This window comes from Hordeum vulgare, chromosome 4H, assembly GCF_904849725.1.
Source record: "Hordeum vulgare subsp. vulgare chromosome 4H, MorexV3_pseudomolecules_assembly, whole genome shotgun sequence".
In the NCBI taxonomy this organism is placed as follows: Eukaryota; Viridiplantae; Streptophyta; class Magnoliopsida; order Poales; family Poaceae; genus Hordeum; species Hordeum vulgare.
The window spans coordinates 516,662,162-516,687,609 of record NC_058521.1 but is presented as its reverse complement, the minus strand read 5'-3'; the positions used below and the strand labels follow the sequence as shown (position 1 = coordinate 516,687,609).

At 45.5% G+C, this 25,448-nt stretch overlaps 1 protein-coding gene across 1 annotated transcript; it reads right to left on the bottom strand.

The window, feature by feature from the left end:
* Positions 1 to 21,607: 21,607 nt before the first annotated feature.
* Positions 21,608 to 23,927, bottom strand: LOC123450683 (serine/arginine repetitive matrix protein 1-like). Its single transcript, XM_045127817.1, has 7 exons — positions 23,495 to 23,927; positions 23,321 to 23,451; positions 22,912 to 23,013; positions 22,615 to 22,618; positions 22,423 to 22,479; positions 22,154 to 22,302; positions 21,608 to 21,799 (listed from the first exon to the last, which is right to left on the bottom strand). Exons 1-7 carry the CDS (start codon positions 23,925 to 23,927, stop codon positions 21,608 to 21,610), a joined length of 1,068 nt encoding a protein of 355 aa, XP_044983752.1.
* Positions 23,928 to 25,448: the final 1,521 nt, after the last annotated feature.

Below are 25,448 nucleotides of genomic sequence, written 5' to 3'. Positions count from 1 at the left end.
ATCAACGCGCTCGCGTCAAGTAACCTTTACCTGTACCTGCAACTGGTGTTGTAGTAATCTGTGAGCCACAGGGGACTCAGCAATCTCATTTCCAAAGGTATCAAGACTAGCAAAGCTTAATGGGTGAGGCATGGTTAAGAGGTGAGGTTGGAGCAGCGGCTAAGGATATATTTGGTGGCTAAACCTACGAGTACAAGTAAAAAGAGGGGGAAGATCTACGCATAATGGACGTGAACTACTGATGATCAAAGGAATGATCCTGAACACCTACCTACGTCAGACATAACCCCACCGTGTCCTTGATCGGAGAAGGAACTCACGAAAGAGACAGTCACGGTTACGCACTCAGTTGGCATATTTTAATTAATTAACTTCAAGTTATCTAGAACCAGTGTTAAACAAAGTTTCCACGTTGCCACATAACCGCAGGCATGGTTTTCCGAAAAGATTTAACCCTGCAGGGGTGCTCCAACTAGTCCATCACAAATTACCACAAGCCTCATAGAAATCCTCAATCACGAAGCTCACGATCTCGTCGGATTCCCTAGTGGAAAACCTCAACTCTGAGATTACCCAAAGCATCACCGGAATCCCGATGCACAAGATATTTCGTCAAAGGTAAAACTAATCCAGCAAGGCCGCCCGACGTGTCGACGATCCCGATAGGAGCCGCGTATCTCGTTCTCAGGACACGACGGATGAGCTAGACGTCGGGATCGCTAAACCTCCGGGTGACCAAAGGGGCGCCGGACATCGCTCAGGTGGGGCCAACACTCATGAGGAGCACTGGCCCGGGGGTTGATTAAATTAGTCCGCGGGTGCCGGCGGGTCCCTATGCATTATTATTAGGTTATTAGGCAAATGTAGTACCAAAGTTGGGCCTTGCCACATCAGCTTTAATCTAAAACGAATTATCAAGGGGGTCCCCATAACAACCCCGATCATGTTAGGAGCGCTCAATTATGGAACATAACACCGGTAGCCGAAACTAAGGGGGCAAAGGTGGAACAAAACACCAGGCTAGAAAGGCCGAGCCTTCCACCTTTTACCAAGTATATAGGTCCATTAAGTTAAATAGCATTTAATATGGTGATATAACAAGGAACCCATGCTTTCGCATGGAAGCATCTGCACCTGCAACTAGCAACACTATCAACAGGGTTAAGCAAGCGGTAACATAGCCAATCAGTGGTTTGCTAGGTTGAACAGGTTGAAGGTTTTCATGGCATTGTTGAGAGGCTGATATTTAACATGTGGTAGGCAACGAGACATAAACGGTAGCAACGGTAAAACTAGCATGGCAATGATAGTAATGGTATCTGGGGAATGGTCATCTTGCCTGAGATCCCGCTTGGAAGAAGAATGCCTCCGTGAAGCAGACGAACCGATGTAGTCGAACGGGTCATCACATCCAACATGCTTGCGGAACTCTATCGATACGGGGAAAACCGGAAACAAGCATCAACACACGATATTCACCACATGATGCACAACACATATGATGCATGAGCAGCTGAATACATGCAAGTCATGACATGACCATTCACACAATCAAACACTACACATTAAGAGAAGTTCAATATGCAACGAGTTGCATATCGACGAAACTCCATGTTAATTATTTAGTTCTATCCCGATTAGGTACACGACAATATTAAATATGGTTAAACATGGCAAAAGGTGAAGCATAATTAAACTACATGTCTAAGCATTTTAAATGAGGTCGGAATGACATATAGCATCTCCGAAACGACCTCACATGTTAATTTACAATTCTGACCAGATCTGAACACACACATTTAATTAGTTGTTAAACAGAAAAACAAATAGGTTCACATGATTCTACGCGTCATTTCAAGCAAACTACACATAGAGATCATCTCCAACGGAGCTACGGATCAAAAGTTACAAGCACCGCAAGATATGATGGCATGAATGCAATATGTGTGCAACGACGGTCACGAGCACTTCAAAACATACAACCAGCAAGAGAAAATGAAACTACACGAGATTCTAAGCAAGTTTCATATAGGACACGATCAAATCGGAGCTACGGTTCAACATCTACGAGCAAAACAAGAAAACACTACAATCTGCCAAAATCAGCCACATAGCATTTTCTACGCCCCACAACTACGGCTACACAACTCCGATAAACTCAAGCAAGGCATGACACGAAAGAGGGGAAGAAGCACTACTACAAACAACTAACAACAACTACATGCATCATCAATCACTAGGGAAAGAAGACACAAAATGGCATCTCACACACTATTTCGGACTGTGTGAAAATTACACCTCATGAAAGTGCAGTTTTCGATCTGAAGCCATATTGACAGCAGAAAAACCTATAGCTACAGGACTCCAAATGGCATGAAAATCCACAGCATGCTAGAGAAACATAAGGGCTACAACTAACTCCATTGGACCAACCTCAAAAGAGCTACAGATCACAAGATAGAAGCAAGACAAGGCATCAATAAAATATAACAGATTCGAGACTTAGAAATATTTCAGCACGTCCAAAACAACACTATTTCTAGCTACTTGAGGGCAATCAAACCACACCTAAACATGCATTTCTATTGCAACCAAAAATACGAGGGGCTAGTCTAAACATCAAAGAAGAACTCCCTAGTTGACAACTCAATCAAACAAAGCACGGAATAATTCCTACGAAATAAACAAAAGGGCATCACGGCAAAATATCACGCGAACTAACATACTCAAGAGCTAAAACTAATTGCACAGAAATACCCCGAAAGCATATAAAACATGTGGGGTTGCAACACAAAAATATCGCGACATTTAAATGCGAGATAATTACCTATACACGAAAAAATAAACTAGCGGCAAATCCCTACGCGCAAAAAATACCAAAGAATACTCTAAAATACTTGGAAAAGGTGTTCCTAAAACATGGACATTTTATCTACGGCATACGAGCATTCCGGACTTGCACGAGAAAATAAAACGGAACGAAACCTATTTGGAACAACACGTTAATCTAGGCATGCGACACGCTATACAACGTCAAACAAATATGCAAGTTGTGGAATCGCATTCTACGCGAGAAACTACACGAAAACCATATACTACACGTCTCGATCCGATTTACGGATAAAAAGATACGATCGTTTTAATAATCGTCTATTTTTTCTCTAGGATTTATATTAATTCCGAAATTCGACCTAATATCTAACGGGCCGGTCAGGGGGTGCAACATTATTAAAATGCACGCATGCGGGGGATTACCTTGGGTCGGTTGGATTTGGAGCTGACCTGGAGGGAGGTGGAGGAGCCGGGCCGAAGGGGAGCCACCCTGGGCCATGAGGAGGAGGTAGTCCCACGCGGGGGCGCGGCCCAGGTGGAGTCCTCCCGTCGTTCTGCTCGAACACGAGCACGACACGGGCGCTGCGCAGGAGTTGACGACGAGGTGAGGCTCCAGGCCGGCGTCTCCGGTGGCCAGCGCGGGGCGCAAGGGAGCCTGGATCCGGCCAGTCCTTGCCGGATCTGGCGCGGGAGGCTGCGGTACGCCGGCGTCACGGACATGGCGGCGCGGCTCACCGGCTGCGCAACAAGTGCCGGCGAGGGGAGGCGTTCTAGGGTGGCGCTGCTGGCCGGTGGCGGGGAAGGCAACAGGCAGGTTCCGGCGAGGCACTCTGGTGGCGGCGGTGGGGCTGCCCGCGGCGGCCGGCGAAGAGCTGGGCAGGCGGCGGCCGGCGAGCGGCACTGGGACGGCAGGAGCTCGGGGGGAGCCTGGGAGCTCGGCTAGGGTTAGCTGCGGGCCCCGATGGGCTTTGGCGGGCCTGACCCGGGCTCTGGCGGGCCCGGTAGCTGGAGGTGGGAGACAGGGGAGAGAGAGTGGGGGGAATTAGGGTTTGGTGCGGATTTCGAGGTGGAGGGGTTGGCTGTCTAAATAATTAGGAAGGGGGTCTATTTATAGGCAAAGGGGGGGCTAGGGTGGCCGGAATTTCGTTTCGGATCCAACCGTGCGGTCGGATTCGGACGATTCCGAACGCGGGAACGATTACGAGGCCGTGTAGTGTAGATATCCGGAGACGAGAGGGGGAACGGGCGACGCGACAACACATTTTTAAAACACCGACACGTACGATGGTAGACCGAATACGGTGCCGCTACGATCGACCGTTCGGGTACCAGACGGTCTCCGATCACGACGAAATTCGACAGGCGGCCTAGCTAATACAAATTACGACCGCGTGCCAAGTTTCACCCCTATCAGAGAAAGTTTTACGCACACTTTTAAAACAGGGTTTTGACGACGTCGCGGGCGCGTGCGTGTGCGGTCGGGCTCAGAACGGACAACGACGAGACCCGGTAAGTAACAACAGACACAAGTTTTGAAAACGGGCGACAACGGAGATGCCGATGCAATGCAGATGATGCGCATGATGCGATGATGATGCGACAAATAAAAATAGACACACGACGAAAATGGAAAGAGAGGGGAATCTTCTGGAACGTCGGTCTCGGGCTGTCACAACTCTCCTACACTACAAGAGGATCTCGCCCCGAGATCCAAGAATGAAAGGGGGAGAGGATGAGGAAGAACAAGAGGTAAAAACTTAGTCGCTTCTTTGAAAAACGAGTGAAACCAACAATCCTTGAAGGTAGCAAAGAGCTGAGGAATGATATGAGAAAGAAGCAAGAATTCACGGAAAATTTCGGCAGCACTTCGGTAGGAAAACGGGACAAAAAAAATCAAAAAGGTGGAAGAAATAGACAATATTCACAACAAACAAGTAAATAGAACAAGGGAACACCATGATCTTGATAGAACAATATAATAGACCCAAAAGAGCAACAACACAATGCCTCCGGAAGAAGAGAATATGAACTAGCTCATACGGAAGAACAGAATGAAGAGAGAATGACAACTACTATCTCAAATGAACTTGACAAGCACCCTTGCGAGAAGAATTGAACGGAGTTGTTGGAAAAACAACAATGAAAAGAACAAGATAGTAGTGGGCTTATGGAAACCTTTTCAAACTAATGAAGTGACAACCAACCACTAACAGAAACAAGGATTGTTTGGGAGAAACAAGATACAGACAATTTCTTACACCAAGAGGATACATTGTGAACTTGGATTAATGATAAGCACCATGATAGCAACAATCCATAGAAAAAGCTTTAAGTGAAAACCAAACCATATAGCTCAATGAAGAAATCATGGGTTGAAATATCTCATGATCATAGAATTGGTGGGTTTAATTATCTCATTCTTGAAAGGAAAAACTCTTCGAGGCTCCTACACTAACAAGAATGCTATAATACCACCTCAAAGGATAAAGGAAGAACAAATGCACTTGGAAATGCAAGAGAAGAAAACTTGAGGTTCTCCAACAAGAATCTTGAAGAAGACTTGAGAATGGATTGAAACCTTGATGAACCACCATGAAGGACCTCCGTATACAAATGAATGATGCAAAGATATCACGGTAGAAAATAATAAGATTATGACCTTGCCAGGATTAGATGAAGCTTCACGAAGAGATACTTGAGAAAACATGGAACTCCGCAAAAGAAAAGATAAGAACACTTGAGAAAAAGGAATTGACATAATGAGCCACTCCGGAAGAAGAATTCAGATTACTATTAACAAGAATAAGAATTATGTTATGCTAGTCCTTCATCAAGTTTAATTGATGACAAGCAACGGATTTAGCATACCACTTATTCTTCTTGAAGGAAACTTGAAGAGAGAGATAGATAAGCACCAATTGAAGCATAATAGAAGGAAGCACCGGTAAGAATTCACAATTGAATGGAATATCAAGAAAGCATGGAGACACAAGAGAATGAAGAGATCATAAGCCAGCTGAGAGAAAACTTGAACAAGGCACCGGATAATCGAGAGACGAGCGAAGAGACAACAATTGAGAAGAATTGAGGGAGAAAACTGAAAGCTGAGAACGAAGAATCTTCTGAAATGATGGCCTTCGGAGGATCGAGAATGAAAACAACTCAGAAATGCACCTGATAGCGAGAAAGGATTTACTCATGATTGACAACAAATCAAGATGATAACACAAGGCTAAAATGATGAATCTGCAAGAGAATGAACCAAGATTTGAGAGAAACACTCCTTCGAATTTGCAAGGTGATAAGGATGACGAGGAACAACACCAAGAATAATGAGACACTCCGGAATAATGAAGAATGAAAGGTTGAGCCAAATATGAGAGTTAATTCAAATGGATGTTGAAGAAGGGATATGACTGATGAAAATCATACTTACGTCATAGTTGACAAGATTTATAGATCTCCGGAAAAGATTAGAAGAGCTAGGAAAGATCCTCGGAAAGAACCTGTGGGTTATGGGCCCACTCGAAGAAACCACCGTTAGAAAAGATTGCTTAGAAGAGAGATATTGCACCGGTATGAAGAGAACTAGATGAGGTTGAGAACCTGGAAATAATTAAAAGAATTGAAAACATGAAACTTCCGAGATATCTTCAACACTCCGGATAGAAAAGAGAGGAATGAGTAAACAAGATAGGATGAAAGAATTTCCAGCATCGGAAAGAATTTAATGGTTGAAAAGCATATGATGACCACGGATAACTGAATTGAATTCACCGGAAAAGATAACAAGACTGAATAAAGATGAACACGAAGCTCCTGAGAATCATCACAATGAATCACCGGATACGACACGAAATAAAAGATAGCTGAAGCAACAATGAAAAGAAAACTCTTGGACGAAAATCCAATCACTGAAGAAAAGGGTGGGAGGGCGGGAAAAACAGAGACAACATGGGACAGATGAGATGAACTCCGGAATAAAATGAGAGAATGATCTGCAACAACTGGAGAAGATTGAATTCAGTTGGAGAGAAGCACACCGGTTGAATGGAATTGATACGACTACTCCGGTTTAAAAGGAATTGACATGATAATTGATAGAGCAAAAGAATTAATACTCTCATAAAAATATGAGAACACCTCTTGGAAAAGATCTGAAATCACCACTTGACATCGAAGCAACACAAATTACCATATTCCAACAAAACAAAGGGTGAGGCTTAAGAAACAAGCCAGAACAAACTCATGAGAGAGATTTCGTCCGATATTTTCGTGGACAGGAATCCACTAGATGTCGAACCCCAACCTAGCCTCATGCATTTGTTGGAAGATTGTCCTATAAGCAACTACTTGATATCCCACCTATGAATTCCCGAAATATTTGGTCATGCAATCTGGTACACGGATACAAGGAGTAATAATCACACAACTCCTATACTAACCCGTCACCTGTATCACATCCATCAACACACGACCAGAATCTCAGACCTTCATCTACAACAGACCCTCGTGATCACAACGATACAAAGTATGGCAGTACTCCCGAACAATCTGCACCAGTACTGGGGACATCGGGGTTATCTCGCCACTACTAGTATTGAAGCAATTATGAACATCCTTCGTTCTGAGATACTAAGAAATTCGAATGATAATGATGTGCTCAAGAGTCCCCTGGAGCTCAACTCCCCTGAAACTTAAAGCAGATAGGAGGCACCAAGACAGAACTCCGTCACATCGGCATCACATAGATCCCAATAATATCCGTGTGATCCTAATTTTTTTGAGTGAGAAGAGGAGTAGAATTAAAATATTACGTCAAGATTCCTCACCAGAGCATAGAAGAGGAGAAAAAAGAATCCTACTCTCCGATATATAACTAGACTCAAAGCAATTTTTCACTAGACTCGACTCGGCCAAGTTCGATCAATCAAGGGGGCTCCTAGGTCGGTACTGCTCTGATACCAACTTGTCACGCCCAAGATGCGACCCTATCCTTAATTTGGCACAAAGGCCTCGTCAGGGATAGAAGCGCATCTCGTCGTGTCGTAAGAATGGATATCGTTACAAGTACATGTACTGAAAAGATGAGATATATATATTGAATTGGCTTACACTCGCCACAAGCTACATCAGAGTCACATCAGTACATTACATAAACATCAGGAGTAAGACAGGGTCCGACTACGGACGAAAACAAATGACAAAAGAAGGACGACGTCCATCCTTGCTATCCCAGGCTGCCGGCCTGGAACCCATCCGAGATAGATGATGAAGAAGAAGAAGAAGAAGCAACTCCAAATGAACAATCAACGCGCTCGCGTCAAGTAACCTTTACCTGTACCTGCAACTTGTGTTGTAGTAATCTGTGAGCTACAGGGGACTCAGCAATCTCATTTCCAAAGGTATCAAGACTAGCAAAGCTTAATGGGTGAGGCATGGTTAAGTGGTGAGGTTGCAACAACGGCTAAGCATATATTTGGTGGCTAAACCTACGAGTACAAGAAATAAGAGGGGGAAGATCTATGCATAACGGACATGAACTACTGACGATCAAAGGAATGATCCTGAACACCTACCTACGTCAGACATAACCCCACCGTGTCCTCGATCGGAGAAGGAACTCACGAAAGAGACAGTCACGGTTACGCACTCAGTTGGCATATTTTAATTAATTAACTTCAAGTTATCTAGAACCAGTGTTAAACAAAGTTTCCACGTTGCCATATAACCGCGGGCACGACTCTCTTAAAAGATTTAACCCTGCAGGGGTGCTCCAACTAGTCCATCACAAATTACCACAAGCCGCACAGAAATCCTCAATCACGAAGCTCGCGATCTCGTCGGATTCCCTAGTGGAAAACCTCAACCTCTGAGATTACCCAAAGCATCACCGGAATCCCCATGCACAAGATATTTCGTCAAAGGTAAAACTAATCCAGCAAGGCCTCCCGACGTGTGGACGATCCCGATAGGAGCCGCGTATCTCGTTCTCAGGACACGACGGATGAGCTAGACGTCGGGATCGCTAAACCTACGGGTGACCAGAGGGGCGCCGAACATCGCTCAGGTGGGGCCAACACTCATGAGGAGCACTGGCCCGGGGGTTGATTAAATTAGTCCGCGGGTGCCGGCGGGTCCCTATGCATTATTATTAGGTTATTAGGCAAATGTAGTACCAAAGTTGGGCCTTGTCAGACCAGCTTTAATCTAAAACGAATTATCAAGGGGGTCCCCATAACAACCCCGATCGTGTTAGGAGCCCTCAATTATGGAACATAACACCGGTAGCCGAAACTAAGGGGGCAAAGGTGGAACAAAACACCAGGCTAGAAAGGCCGAGCCTTCCACCTTTTACCAAGTATATAGCTCCATTCAGTTAAATAGCATTAGTATGGTGATATAACACGGAACCCATGCTTTCGCATGGAAGCATCTGCACCTGCAACTAGCAACGCTATCAACAGGGTTAAGCAAGCGGTAACATAGCCAATCAGTGGTTTGCTAGGTTGAACAGGTTGAAGGTTTTCATGGCATTGTTGAGAGGCTGATATTTAACATGTGGTAGGCAACGAGACATAAACGGTAGCAACGGTAAAACTAGCATGGCAATGATAGTAATGGTATCTGGGGAAATGGTCATCTTGCCTGAGATCCCGTTTGGAAGAAGAATGCCTCCGTGAAGCAGACGAACCGATGTAGTCGAACGGGTCCTCACATCAGACACGCTTGTGGAACTCTATCGAGACGGGGAAAACCGGAAACAAGTATCAACACACGATATTCACCACACGATGCACAACACATATGATGCATGATCAGCTGAATACATGCAAGTCACGACATGACCATTCACACAATCAAACACTACACATTAAGTGAAGTTCAATATGCAACGAGTTGCATATTGACGAAACTCCACGCAAATTATTTAGTTCTATCCCCATTAGGTATACGACAATATTAAATGTGGTTAAACATGGCAAAAGGTGAAGCGTAATTAAACTACCTGTCTAGGCATTTTAAATGAGGTCGGAAATGACATATAGCATCTCCGAAACGACCTCACATGTTAATTTACAATTCTGACCAGATCTGTACTAACACATTTAATTAGTTGTTAAACAGAAAAACAAATAGGTTCACGTGATTCTACGCGTCATTTCAAGCAAACTACACATAGAGATCATCTCCAACGGAGCTACAGATCAAAAGTTACAAGCACCGCAAGATATGATGGCATGAATGCAATATGTGTGCAACGACGGTCACGAGCACTTCAAAACATACAACCAGCAAGAGAAAATGAAACTACACGAGATTCTAAGCAAGTTTCATGTAGGACACGATCAAATCGGAGCTACGGTTCAACATCTACGAGCAAAACAAGAAAACACTACAATCTGCCAAAATCAGCCACATAGCATTTTCTACGCCCCACAACTACGGCTACACAACTCCCATGAACTCAAGCAAGGCATGACACGAAAGAGGGGAAGAAGCACTACTACAAACAACTAACAACAACTAGCATGGCATCATGAATCACTAGGGAAAGAAGACACAAAATGGCATCTCACACACTATTCCAGACTTAGTGAAAACTACACCTCAAGAAAGTGTAGTTTTCGATCTGAAGCCATATTGACAGCAGCAAAACCTATAGCTACAGGACTCCAAATGGCATGAAAATTCACAGCATGCTAGAGAAACATAAGGGCTACAACTAACTCCATTGGACCAACCTCAAAAGAGCTACAGATCACAAGATAGAAGCAAGACAAGGCAGCAATAAAATATAACAGATTCCAGACTTAGAAATATTTCAGCACGTCCAAAACAGCACTATTTCTAGCAACTTGAGGGCAATCAAACCACACCTAAACATGCATTTCTATTGCAACCAAAAATACCAGGGCTAGTCTAAACATCAAAGAAGAACTCCCTAGTTGACAACTCAATCAAACGAAGCACGGAATAATTCCTAAGAAATAAGCAAAAAGGCATCACGGCAAAATATCGCGCGAACTAACATACTCAAGAGCTAAAACTAATTGCACATGGATTTTTCTACCCCGAAAGCATATAAAACATGTGGGGTTGCAACACAAAAATATCGCGACACTTAAATGTGAGATAATTACCTATACACGGAAAAATAAACTAGCGGCAAAGCCCTACGGGCAAAAAATACCAAAGACTACTCTAAAATACATGGAAAAGGTGTTCCTAAAACATGGACATTTTATCTACGGCATACGAGCATTCCGGACTTGCACGAGAAAATAAAACGGAACAAAACCTATTTGGAACAACACGTTAATCTAGGCATACGACACGCTACACGACGTCAAACAAATATGCAAGTTGTGGAATCGCATTCTACGCAAGAAACTACACGAAAACCACATACTACAAGTCTCGATCCGATTTACGGATAAAAAGATACGATCGTTTTAATAACCGTCTATTTTTTTCTGGAATTTATACTAATTCCGAAATTCAACCTAATATCTAACGGGCCAGTCAGGGGGCGCAACATTATTAAAATGCATGCATGCAGGGGATTACCTTGGGCCGGTTGGATGTGGAGCTGGCCTGGAGGGAGGTGGAGGAGCCGGGCCGAAGGGGAGCCACCCTGGGCCGCAAGGAGGAGGCAGGCCCACGCGGGGGCGCGGCCCAGGTGGAGTCCTCCCGTCGTTCTGCTCGAACACGAGCACGAGAGGGGCGCTGCACAGGAGTTGACTGCGAGGTGGGGCTCTAGGCCGGCGTCTCCGGTGGCCGGCGCGGGGCGCAAGGGAGCCTGGATCCGGCCAGTCCTTGCCGGATCTTGCGCGGGAGGCTGCGGTACGCCGGCGTCACGGACATGGCGGCGCGGCTCACCGGCTGCGCAACAAGTGCCGGCGAGCGGAGGCGTTCTAGGGCGGCGCTGCTGGCCGGTGGCGGGGAAGGCAGCAGGCAGGTTCCGGCGAGGCACTCCGGTAGCGGCGGTGGGGCTGCCCGCGGCGGCCGGCGAAGAGCTGGGCAAGCGGCGGCCGGCGAGCGGCATGAGGACGGCAGGAGCTCGGGGGGAGCCTGGGAGCTCGGCTAGGGTTAGCTTCGGGCCCCGATGGGCTTCGGGGGCCTGACCCGGGCTCGGGCGGGCCCGGCGGCTGGAGGTGGGAGACAGGGGAGAGAGAGTGGGGGGAACTAGGGTTTGGTGCGGATTTCGAGGTGGAGGGGTTGGATGTCTAAATAAATAGGAAGGGGGTCTATTTATAGGTAAAGGGGGGGGGGGCTAGGGTGGCCGGAATTTCGTTCCGGATCCAACCGTGCGGTCGGATTCGGACGATTCCGAACGCGGGAACGGTTACGAGGCCGTGTAGTGTAGATATCCGGAGACGAGAGGGCGAACGGGCGACGCGACAACGCTTTTTTAAAACACCGACAGACGTCCGACGGTAGACCGAATACGGTGCCGCTACGGTCGACCATTCGGGTACCAGACCGCGTGCCAAGTTTCACCCCGATCAGAGAAAGTTTTACGCACACTTTTAAAACAGGGTTTTGACGACGTCGCGGGCGCGTGCGTGTGCGGTCGGGCTCAGAACGGACAACGACGAGACCCGGTAACTAACAACGGATGCAAGTTTTGAAAACGGGCGGCAACGGAGATGTCGATGCAATGCAGATGATGTGCATGATGCGATGATGATGCGACAAATAAAAATAGACACACGACGAAAACGGAAAGAGAGGGGAATCTTCTGGAACGTCGGTCTTGGGCTATCACTAGTCTGCTAAGGCGTCTAGTGTGGAAGCTTGATGTACTCCTTTCTCCCTAGACATGTAGACCTTAAAGCATTTTCCAGATGAATCGCCCCTTCACTTGTAGGGTAGTCAAGCTCCAGCTCCTCAAATCCATCTGTTATTTCATCCACAATCACAATAGCATAGTCATGTGGAATCGGATGACTATGGAAAGTTCCGTCATCTCGAGGAGGTAGAACGGAGCCGATCGCCGCCTTCAAGGTCAGGTTCTAGCATTTCGCCATTAGTACACAATGTTCAGCCTCCATGATACTATCCACGGGGTAGCGAGGAGCCGTGAAATCAGGCTGAACGAGCTCCTTAGAATCCACGTTGCTTCTCCGCTGAGATAGTGGGGTAGCTTCCATGGCAGCGTCCAAGGAAGATGTTCGTGTCACTGAGATGGTTCGCTGGTAGCTCGCTGGCTCTCAGGTTCCTCTAGTTTTGCTAATCTTGCACTGAGCTTCTGCACTTCGGTTGCTTCCTCTTTTTTATTTATCTGTCGGCTTCTATAACCATTGCTGTCGGGAAACACATGCACCCACGGAACGGAGCCTGATGTGCCTCGTGTTCGTCCAGGGTGTTCAGGATTCCTGAGAGCCTCTGTTAGCTCTGTTGGGGAACGTCGCATGGGAAACAAAATTTTTCCTACGCGCACGAAAACCTATCATGGCGATTTTCATCTACGAGGGGGATTTCAGATCTACGTACCCTTGTAGATCGCACAGCAGAAGCGTTAATAAACGCGGTTGATGTAGTGGAACGTCCTCACGTCCCTCGATCCGCCCCGCGAACCGTCCCGCGATCCGTCCCACGATCCGCTCCGATCTAGTGCCGAACGGACGACACCTCCGCGTTCAGCACACGTACAACTCGACAATGATCTCGGCCTTCTTGATCTAGCAGGAGAGATATGGAGAGGTATATGAGTTCTCTGGCAGCGTGACGGCGCTCCGGAGGTTGGTGGTGATCTAATCTCAGCAGGGCTCCACCCGAGCTCCGCAGAAACGCGATCTAGAGGAAAAACCGTGGAGGTATGTGGTCGGGCTGCCATGGAAAAGTTGTCTCAAATCAGCCCTAAAACCTCCGTATATATAGGGGGGAGGGGAGGGGCCTTGCCTTGGGGCTCAAGGAGCCCCAAGGGGTTCGGCCGATGGGGGGGAGCAGGAGTCCTCCTCCAATCCTATTCCAACTAGGATTGGAAGGTGGAGTCATTCCCTTCCTTCCCACCTCCCCTTTTTTTTCTCCTTTGATTTTCTATCTCCAATCCTATTCCTTTTTTTTCTTAGGGGGGAGGGGAGGGGCCTTTCTGGGCTTTCCCACCAGCCCACTAAGGGCTGGTGCGACACCCCTAAGGCCTATGGGCTTCCCCGGGGTGGGCTGCCCCCCCGGTGAACATCCGGAACCCATTCGTCATTCCCGGTACATTCCCGGTAATTCCGAAAACATTTCGGTAATCAAATGAGGCCATCCTATATATCAATCTTCGTCTCCGGACCATTCCGGAAACCCTCGTGACATTCGTGATCTCATCCGAGACTCCGAACAACATTCGGTAACCAACCATATAACTCAAATATGCACAAAACAACGTCGAACCTTAAGTGTGCAGACCTTGCGGGTTCGAGAACTATGTAGACATGACCCGAGGGACTCCTCGGTAAATATACAATAGCGGGACCTGGATGCCCATATTGGATCCTGCATATTCTATGAAGATCTTATCGTTTGAACCTCAGTGCCAAGGATTCATATAATCCCGTATGTCATTCCCTTTGTCCTTCGGTATGTTACTTGCCCGAGATTCGATCGTCAGTATGCGCATACCTATTTCAATCTCGTTTACCGGCAAGTCTCTTTACTCGTTCCGTAATACAAGATCCCGCAACTTACACTAAGTCACATTGCTTGCAAGGCTTGTGTGTGATGTTGTATTACCGAGTGGGCCCCGAGATACCTCTCCGTCACACGGAGTGACAAATCCCAGTCTTGATCCATACTACCTCAACGGACACCTTCGGATATACCTGTAGAGCATCTTTATAGCCACCCAGTTACGTTGTGATGTTTGATACACACAAAGCATTCCTCCGGTGTCAGTGAGTTATATGATCTCATGGTCATAGGAATAAATACTTGACACGCAGAAAGCAGTAGCAACAAAATGACACGATCAACATGCTACATCTATTAGTTTGGGTCTAGTCCATCACATGATTCTCCCAATGATGTGATCCAGTTATCAAGCAACAACACCTTGTACATAGTCAGAAGACCCTGACTATCCTTGATCAACTAGCTAGCCAACTAGAGGCTTGCTAGGGACAGTGTTTTGTCTATGTATCCACACATGTATCTAAGTCTTCATTCAATACAATTATAGCATGGATGATAAATGATTATCTTGATACAGGAATTATAATAATAACTTATTTATCATTACCTCTAGGACATAATTCCAATAGTTTCGCACTTGCACTAGAGTCAATAATCTAGCCCTCACATCACCATGCGAATTACATTGTAATAAATCTAACACCCATACATATCTGGTGTTGATCATGCTTTGCCCGTGGAAGAGGTTTAGTCAGGGGGTCTGCTACATTCAGATCTGTGTGCACTTTGCATATATTTACGTCCTCCCCTTCGACGTAGTCGCGGATGAGGTTGAAGCGTCGTTTGATGTGTCTGGTCTTCTTGTGAAACCGTGGTTCCTTTGCTAAGGCAATGGCACCCGTGTTGTCACAGAACAAGGTTATTGGATTCAGTGCGCTTGGCACCACTCCAAGATCCACCATGAACTGCTTCATCCAGACACCCTCCTTAGCCGCCTCCGAGGCAGCCATGTACTCCGCTTCACATTTAGAATCAGCTACGACGCTTTGCTTGGAACCGCACTAGCTTACCGCACCCCCATTAAGAATAAATACGTATCCGGTTTGCGACTTAGAGTCGTCCGGATATGTGTCAAAGCTTGCATCGACGTAACCTTTTACGGCGAGCTCTTTGTCACCCCCATACATGAGAAACATCTCCTTAGTCCTTTTTAGGTACTTCAGGATATTCTTGACCGCCGTCCAGTGATCCACTCCTGGATTACTCTGGAACCTGCCTGCCATACTCATGGCCACGCTAACGTCCGGTCTAGTGCACAACATTACATACATGATATAACCTATGGCTGAAGCATAGGGGACGGTGCTCATATGCTCTCTATCTTTACTAGTTCGTTGCCCGTGCGTTGCCACGGAAAAACAACAACTACTGATGCATTTAAAAAAAAATTGACATGTAACAAATTATATTTTCACTTTTATGTTGAGTAGAGCACCATTATGATTTTATGATGTTACCTGTAATGGTGTAGAGCTATGTAATATGTTGCTCATAGAATATGTGCCTAAGGAGAGATGCTGCTCACAACAGCTTATTTCAGCACCACATTTATCTGAAACCTGCACATAAGGGCATAAACTACGGAAGCATCACCACTCGGTGGTTCCCCCACGTAGGCTTGTATCCATGAAGCCATCGTTTCGCACAACTTTCACCCAACGGAAGCATCAGCAACATGTGGGTCCCATGTTTCTTCCCCTCTCTTACTTTCCCCACCTATTTCACTTTCCCCTCCTCATGCATTAACGAGAGGCAAACAATGACTTGCCGTTGATCTTCCTTTTTTCCTTTTTCTCGGGCTTTTTCTGAACATCCGCCTCTTCTGCAGGCCACAGTAGTACACTGTGAGGCACCCATACCTGACAGCCGAGCCGAGCTGGCCTGCGAGGCATCTAGTTCAGGCGACGCGTGGGTCATGCCCTAAGTAACTTCCTCGCTTCTGGATGGACGCGAGCTCTTGTCAGCTTCCCCGCAGGGGTCAACCTCCGAAATCATCATTATTATGCATGTTTCCGATTCATATATGAGGTTGCATGTTTCCGATTCATATATGAGGTTACACAGGGGTCAACTTCCTGGCTTCTGCACATAAGTAATGTCCAGAATATATGCAATTAGTACCACTGCATCCAGTCGTCATCATTACATAGGTTTCTGATTCATCTACGAGGTTGTACGTTCTCCGAATATGTAAACTTGCATTTCTTGATTAAAACATGCGCTTATATTAATAGTTACCGGGGAAGCAAGGAACTTCTTGATTAAAACATCATCACAATTGATGAAAATAATGTAGATTAGACTTGTATCACATAAAAAATTCACACGTATACTATTCCCAAAAAATAATATACCACTTCAAATTCAGATGTGTTCCAAGAAAAGCTATACTTCCACATTGTATGCAAATAAAAAAACTAATTATATCCTAGTAAGCTAGAGATGATCTGTGTGGCTATGCTTCCATGTACAGTTTAATAGCAGAGATGTTCTACAGGTTGAACAAAAAGTCTCCACAAAGGAGATTTCTTAATCAGAATCTAGGCTATCATTCCGATCACCTGAATAATAACAATTACAAAAGGCACCGGATACGAACTTCAGGAACATCCAATATATGGACCAAATAATTGAGTCGTCAAACAAGAGATACATAGAGTAGGAGGGGTAGAGGGTGAAATGAGCCGTCAAACAACTTCAGGAACCTCCAATATATAGCAAAGTTCTACCCTCTGTAAACGCCAGAGGGGTCGGCGTTTTGGACGATCCAGGGGTGCTCGAGAACCTTGTGGAGGGGTAGGCCGTGAGCTGAGTTCTTTACAAGCATGTGCAACAAGACCAGAACAAACAGACCATTTGTAAGACAGACACATTTTCAGCACAGAACATGTCACATTATCTATTTTCTTGTTGTAATCATGATCAGAAGTCAGTTACCTGTGAAATGAGGTCCTTCGCAGCAGGAGATACAAACGGTTTCGACGGGAACTTCAGATCCACTTTTACTCTCCTGTATTTTGAACAAGGCAGTTTCAAAGACAGTAGTTGCTTATAAGGGTGCGAAGGGAGCTAAGTAGAGTTGCATGGATTTTAAACTAACCGTAATCTCTCAATCATGAAGATTTAAACATGTGATTCAATCGGAATAACTTATGGTGCAATGCTGCAAATGTAGTATCACTGTTGAGTTACCTTCGATATGTCTCAGAGTGTTCTTTGGTTTTAAAAGTTGGGAGCCCATAAAGGAATTCATAACATAGGATGCCCAAGCTCCATATGTCTACATGGTAATCGTGCTCTGTCTTCTCCATTGCAAACATGCAACAAATTGAGAGGCAAGTAAAGCTAATAGAAATTTGTGGTATTCTATTTCACCACGAATCAGTTGTGACACTGAAGTAAATGAAAAGGAAAGTACCCATTTCAGGAGGCAGATAAACTAAAGTCCCACACATTGTCCTCCTTTGGTTAAAGGTATGAACAGACCAGCCGAAGTCAGCAATCTTCAGCTCACCCTATTATGAAAGCATATACCTATTGTAAACACCACAGAGCATACTGTTCCAGATCATAAAAAGCAAAGCAAAGTAGTGCAAATACCTGCACTCCAACTAAAAGATTTTCTGGTTTAATATCTCGATGTATCACGTGCTTCCCGTGAAGATAGATCAGGGCACGTGCCAATGATGCAATGTACTGAAAATAAAAACAAGGAAAGTTCAGCTGCTACTTTTGAATAATGACAACAGTTGGTTGCTTAATGTTTACTAATAGCATGTTTGCACCGTGGCATTCAGGGTGTATCTTGCATGCAGTACTGTACAGCCAAACTCGACTCAAGAAGCGCTGGATCTCACCTTGTTTTGTCCATGCAATTGTGCATGCATACCAAAACCCATCTTTCCACTGGGTACAAAATCTCAGGCCACAGAAGATCCCGAGCACGCTAGGATATACGGAGTACCATATATGTATATATACGGTGAAGGTTTTCCTGCACAGCGTGCGAAATGGAGAACGCCCCCCACGTCTTGAAAGCCCCTCGTGGGGTCAACGCGAACCGGCTCAAACAAACCTCATCTGGGCCCACTTATCAGACACACCACTGACACAACAGCTTCTCCTGTTCATTCATTTCGCAGATCGTCTCCTAGCGAGTGAATTTTATCAGCCCCGCCGAATACCGTTCAGTCACCGTGTCTGTATCTCTCGCTCTATTAGTAGAAATTAATACGTAATAAAATCATTTTTCCCCAAGAATACGACGAATTCTGATTATTTTCTGCTTGTATTCATTTGAAGCAGTGGAGTAAATTCCTCACAAAAATAAACAAGCACATTTTTTTAGCTTAGCTGGTGGGAGGAAACCGAAAAGGCAAGTCCATCTTGTGACGTATAGTTATCTATCTTGACTTCATAAGTATTATTCCAGCATCTTTCCGCATAAACCCTTGCTTTCACCATTTTTGGCACGCACCTTTCTGCATTTATATATAACTAAATACTCCCTCTGTACCGGAATATAAGTTGCTGGAGTAGCCAACTTTAGCTCCAACTTTAGCTACTCCAGCGACTTATATTCTGGTACAGAGGGAGTATAATTTTTTATCACGTTTTAGTTTGGAGCAAGTTTGTTTTGCTGGATCCTAAAAAAAAGTTCGTTTGGCTCACTTTTTCTTCTGGTTTTAAAACACACATAAACTCTAGAACCTTTACCTTCTTGGAAAACACCGAAGGAGTACATGTCTCTGAAGGGTTTGTCAGATCAACCACATCAAGCAAGGGTTTGTTGGAGGCAGACGCATTGATCTCTGATGGTGCCGGCGCATCAACCACGTCAAGTAAAGGCCCATCCATGGCAAAGGCATCATCATCTGAAGATGGGAATGTAGTGAACAAATGATCCAAACCAAGGCCAGTAACATCATTGTCACAGTCCTCCGCAGCAGAAATTTGCGATTCAGAATCAGATGATTCGACAAGCAAGACTTCAAGAGAAGGGCTGCTTGTACTTGTTCTCTTTGCTACGAAAGTCATGCCCAATATGTCATTCTCCTGTGACCCCACAGTTGGGCTTGCATCAGAACCAGCTCCATTGCCCGCAAAAATATCTTCCACGTGATTTCCAGTCGTGGCATTCCCTGAACTGGTGGCTTCTCTGGAAGAATCTCCATTAGATGGTTCCATACTACTCAAATCTGACAAGGAGTGTTCTACCTCTGGTTTTCTGAAGCTTTCGCTGGGACCTGAGTGCAAGCTGCTACATAATACAGAGTCCATCCCACCAGAAAGCCTAATGCTGCTCTTTGTATTCTCCAGAACTCCATCCTCATCTGACAAGGTTTCCGTTGCATTGGTACTGTGTCTGTTAGCACCATTTGCAGGAGCTGCCTCCCGTGTGTGTTGATTCATGGCTCAACCTAAACAGCAGCTAAATAGGAACTAAACAGCAGCTGAAAGTCGTTATGGAATCGGTCCCCACGGTCCTCCCGGGCTTGATCGAGCCGGCTCCCTTTCGGTCCGGTCCTCGAAAACGAGCTCGTTGGACAGCTCGGTCCGGTCCGGTCCCGGTCCGAGCTGCTGATTGTGAAAATACTTTGGTTGGAAGACCCGGACATGCTGCTACAACGTTGGAGGCAGGGCACACAGTATATTATTATCTCTTGTTGTGCACATAGTATATTATTATCAGCTCTTAATTCCAGTTTTACATCGGACGTGTGCACCTAAACACTTAGCAAGTCGGATAGAAAGAAACAGTTGGGTGGTTCAATCACTTAATAATCCTTTAACCTTCGATACTTACCAGAAATTCAGAGTAATCCGTCAGTAGCTGTACATGGATGTGCATATGATAAATCACGTCCCCAATCTCTCTCCCGTAGACATTAGCAGCAACAATCAGGAGCAGTAGCATCTCCTCTCTCTCAAATTTTCCCATCCCAAAAAGTTCCTGTCATCTTCTCCCTGCCCCTAGTCAACGGCCATTACACATATAACCAGGTAGGATTATTCTCACAAATAATCCAAATTGGCAAACTATGAGTTGAAGATGTAGATTTCAGTTTCACCAAATGACCAAGATGCATGTGTAGCTCCAACACACAAAAAAATACAACTAACCATATAAATTTGAGAATACAATACTTGTCGAGGATAAATAGGGGCCAACTATCTAGCACAAAGCCTGAACCAACGTGACGCTTATCATGTTTCTTGATCGTCTAATTTAAGGGAGCAAAAAAAGAACAAATTCTATGTGAAAACTCTACTAATGTCTTCAGGTAAATGCTTCTTCATGTATCATATATGGAAGTTTGATAGAAAAAATAAGAAAACAATAGAGAAAATTCAAATATAATTATGTTTATCCAAAAGGCAGAAGATAATCGATGAACTATAACTGGTGTGAAGCTCATCACCAATGTTAAGTATTGTCAGGCAATAGCAGCCTTATTATATTAGAAAGAAGAAAAGCATGAGATTCTGGGTTGTTTTATTTAACTACATAAGGAAAGCTACAGATAGGCCTGACATTCTTGTAGGAGCCATTAATTGTGAGGATACATGTATAGAGTCACAAGATCGAAACAGTGAAAGAACAGAAAACCGGCCAAAGACACCCTTTCCAGAACGCAACACATGATGCAAATATTGTCCATGAAACAAATATGATTAGTAGTTTAGTACAACATCACCTCATTCAAGACCATTAGAATGGGTTTTGGAAGACCAATTTCCACGAACTTAGCTACCTGTATTTCATCATGCAAGTATCTTTTATTCACTCTTCCAAGAATACATAAGTAGGGCAAATAAGCTGGCAATGGAGCAAAACTGAAAGTCGAGTTTATAAAGACCGAATACAACTTTGAATTACCTGCAAAAAAAGTCATTTACTCTAGCTTCAGCAAATAACTGTAGCAAGATAGAGCAGTAATATCATACAGAACACACGAAATCACTACCATATCAGTTGCCCTATCAAATTGAATCGAATCCCCGAGGAACCTTCTTTATCTTTTTGAAACTCCTTTCTTGCCAGCTCTTGTATGGAATGGGCCTGCATAAATAAATGATGGTGTGCAAGTCAGCGAACATCAGCATCTTGAAAGCTAAAATCTTTTACATCAGGCCCTCGGGAAGAGAACAACGCGACCTGGGGAGCTGAATTGAACAATGTTGGTGCCAAACCATCTGCGATACCGACTGTTGCTTGGAACGTTGTAGTCCGTCCAGCCCAGTCTCTTGTTGTAGAAGAGTTGTAGTAGTCTATCAGATCCTACATGGCCAAAATTAATGTCAATGTGTTGTATCAGAAAAATCATTATAGAACTTAACATGCATGGGTACTTTAAACAAATTTTCTCATTTGCAATGTCATCCTACAATAGCAACAGTGCATACATGGTACGGTCCACATTACTGCTCTGGAAGTACTTGCAAGTTAGTTTTGATATTTGATAACAATTATGTTGTATGTTAACTTTTTTTATTCTGGCTTCTAAGTCGCTTATTGAGAAAACAAATAAATAGGCTGATCTACTTCACGCTTGTAGTACAGGTCGCATCTACTTTTACAAATGGTGTTTGTCCGTACATATCTGCACAATAGGCTTCATTGGATATAAAATACCTTTGTTTTGCTGACATCTGTGATGAGAATCCCAAGAATATTGACAGGCACAGGATCAAACTTTGTCCCTGGGTAACTATCTTCTACAGCAACAACAAAGCCAGCTACACCTAGACTCCTGTCTGTTTGAGACACTTTCTTGATTGAAGCTGTCCCAGAAATATAATTAAAAGAATAGCCACACAACAGAATTTTCCCCTGAACTTTCCTCTTATTTAAGAGTTCTGGCCTTTGACAATCTAGCGCACTGTACTTGGTTGAAGATTAACCCAGCAGAGCATCAGTAGCAGAAATCAGGCCAAACGATTTATTTCCATGTGTTGCAGCTGTAATCAGATGAGATAATTGTCAACTAACCACAGGTAGAAGTGTATAGTTAATTGTCAGAATACCAACACCAGTCACAGTACTATAAAATGGACTTGTTGACAGTTATTGCAAGATTACACCTGGAGGACTACAGCTCTGCAATCAAGAGCCTACAAAGAGAACAAAACACAGAATGCATCTTCCAACCAAAGTATTTTCACAATCAGCAGCTCGAACCGGGACCAGACCGAGCTGTCCAACGAGCTCGTTTTCGAGGACCGGACCGAAAGGGAGCCGGCTCGATCAAGCCTGGGAGGACCGTGGGGACCGATTCCATAGCTACTTTCAGCTGCTGTTTAGTTCCTATTTAGCTGCAGTTTAGGTTGAGCCATGAATCAACACACACGGGAGGTGGGCTACGTGCTAGATCGAGCCCTGAATCAACTGACAGCTGAAACTTTGACGAAACTGACGAACTGAGTTTTCTGAACTGTCAGTATTCCCTCACATTTCTGAACTGGCTGCACAGCGACATCGTGCCCCAGTTCTACCTGGTGGCGCAAGTGAGGCATTCACTTACCTGGGTAGCTGATGTCCGGTGTGCATGCTGTGCTGAAGTAACGACAACAATGGCTAGCGGCGGCAAGAGGCTACGGTGCACGGGAAGGAGAGGAAGGATGGAAAGGGGAAGCAGTGATATATTCAGTTTTCCTTCTGTTTTCTATTTGACTTGATAAAAGGAAACTGCAACATGGGATGATGGATGATTACCAGATTCTCTCGTTAGTTCCTGTCATCTTCTCCACCATGGATTCGTGGGCCTCGTCGTAGCAAGCTGTGCGGAGGGCTAAGGAGAACTGGCTCGGGTCTGTCGGCGGGGTTGGGCAGCGCAGGGGGCGGCAGTGGTTGCCCACTCGCGGAGGGCCGGCGGGGAGGGGGAGGGCCGGCTGGAAGGGAGAGGGCGCGATGGCGGTGCGGGGGTGGCGGCGATACCGAGCGACGCGGGGGCGGCGGCAGTGCCGAGCGACGCGGGGGACGGGCGCGAGCGGCGCGGGGGCGTGTGCGGCGGCGAGCGGCTGCGCGAGAGGAGTGGTTCGCCCTCCCTTAGGCGACGGCGGCGCCCACGTCGACTGCGGGGTCGCCGTGGCGGATCGGACGAGGCGGATCTTGGCGAAGACCTCATCCATGGCGGATCGGGACGAGGCGGATCTTGGCGAAGACCTCGTCGCTGTGCGCGTCCGCCATGAAGCGCACGACGGAGATGCGGTAGGGCAGGAGCGCGGGGACGCGCACGGCGGACAGGTCGACGGCGGCCGTGGCCTGCTCGGCGTGGCCTTGCGGGAAGTAGTAGACGGCGGCGGCACGCGGGCTGCTCGTGGTGCTGGCGCGACGGTGATTCGGGAGGGATGGTGGGAGGAGCGATCGGGTAGTTTGGGGAGAGTTGAGGACGTGGGTGCATGGTCATGTAGAGGGTTTTTTTGTAAACCGATTTTCTTTTATATTAAATCGGTTGGTTTTTGGAGGGATGAAAAAAATCGGTGGAACTTCTAGCGGTGGGAGTGCTAGCGAGAGGGGAAGATCGAACGAGGTCGAACCATCACGACGACGACAGATCCCCCTTTAATAGTAGAGATCAGTTGCTGGGCACTGAGTCTTACTCAATCTCGTACCTTGTAAAACTGGCAAGAACACCTTCTTGGACTATTCCATTTTGAACCTCTTCAAAACTTTATCAAGGTATGTACTTTGTGAAAGTCCTATCAGGCGTTTCGATCTATCCCTATAGATCTTAATGCCTAGAATGTAAGCAGCTTCTCCTAGGTCCTTCATAGAGAAACTTTTATTCAAGTAATCCTTTATGCTCTCCAAAAACTCCTCGTTGTTTCCAATCAGCAATATGTCATCCACATATAATATTAGAAACGCCACAGAGCTCCCACTCACTTTCTTGTAAATACAAGATTCTCCAACCACTTGTATAAACCCAAATGCTTTGATCACCTCATCAAAGCGTTTATTCCAACTCCGAGATGCTTGCACCAGTCCATAAATGGATCGCTGGAGCTTGCACACTTTGTTAGCATTTTTAGGATCGACAAAACCTTCGGGTTGCATCATATACAACTCTTCCTTAAGGAAACCGTTAAGGAACACCGTTTTGACATCCATCTGCCAGATTTCATAATCGAAAAATGCAGCTATTGCTAACATGATTCTGACGGACTTAAGCATCGCTATGGGTGAGAATGTCTCATCGTAGTCAACTCCTTGAACTTGTGAAAAACCCTTTGCCACAAGTCGAGCTTTATAAACGGTCACATTACCGTCAGCGTCCGTCTTCTTCTTAAAGATCCATTTGTTCTGAATAGCCTTGCGGCCATCAGGTAGTACTTCCAAAGTCCATACTTTGTTTTCATACATAGATCCTATCTCGGACTTCATGGCCTCCAGCCATTTGTTGGAATCCGGGCCCACCATTGCTTCTTCATAATTCGCAGGCTCATTGTTGTCTAACAACATAATTGATAAGACGGGATTGCCGTACCACTCTGGAGTAGTACGCGGTCTCGTCGACCTGCGAGGTTCGACAGGAACTTGATCCGGAGTTTCATGATCATCATCATTAACTTCCTCTTCAACCAGCGTCGCAACGACAGGGGTTTCCCCTTGCCCTGCGCCACCATCCATAGGGATGAGAGGTTCGACAACCTCATCAAGTTCTATCTTCCTCCCACTCAATTCTCTCGAGAGAAACTCCTTCTCGAGAAAAGCTCCGTTCTTAGAAACAAACACTTTGCCCTCGGATTTGAGATAGAAGGTATACCCAACTATCTCTTTTGGGTAACCTATGAAGATGCACTTTTTCGCTTTGGGTTCCAGCTTTTCAGGCTGAAGCTTTTTGACATAAGCATCACATCCCCAAACTTTAAGAAACGACAACTTTGGTCTTTTGCCATACCACAGTTCGTATGGTGTCGTCTCAATG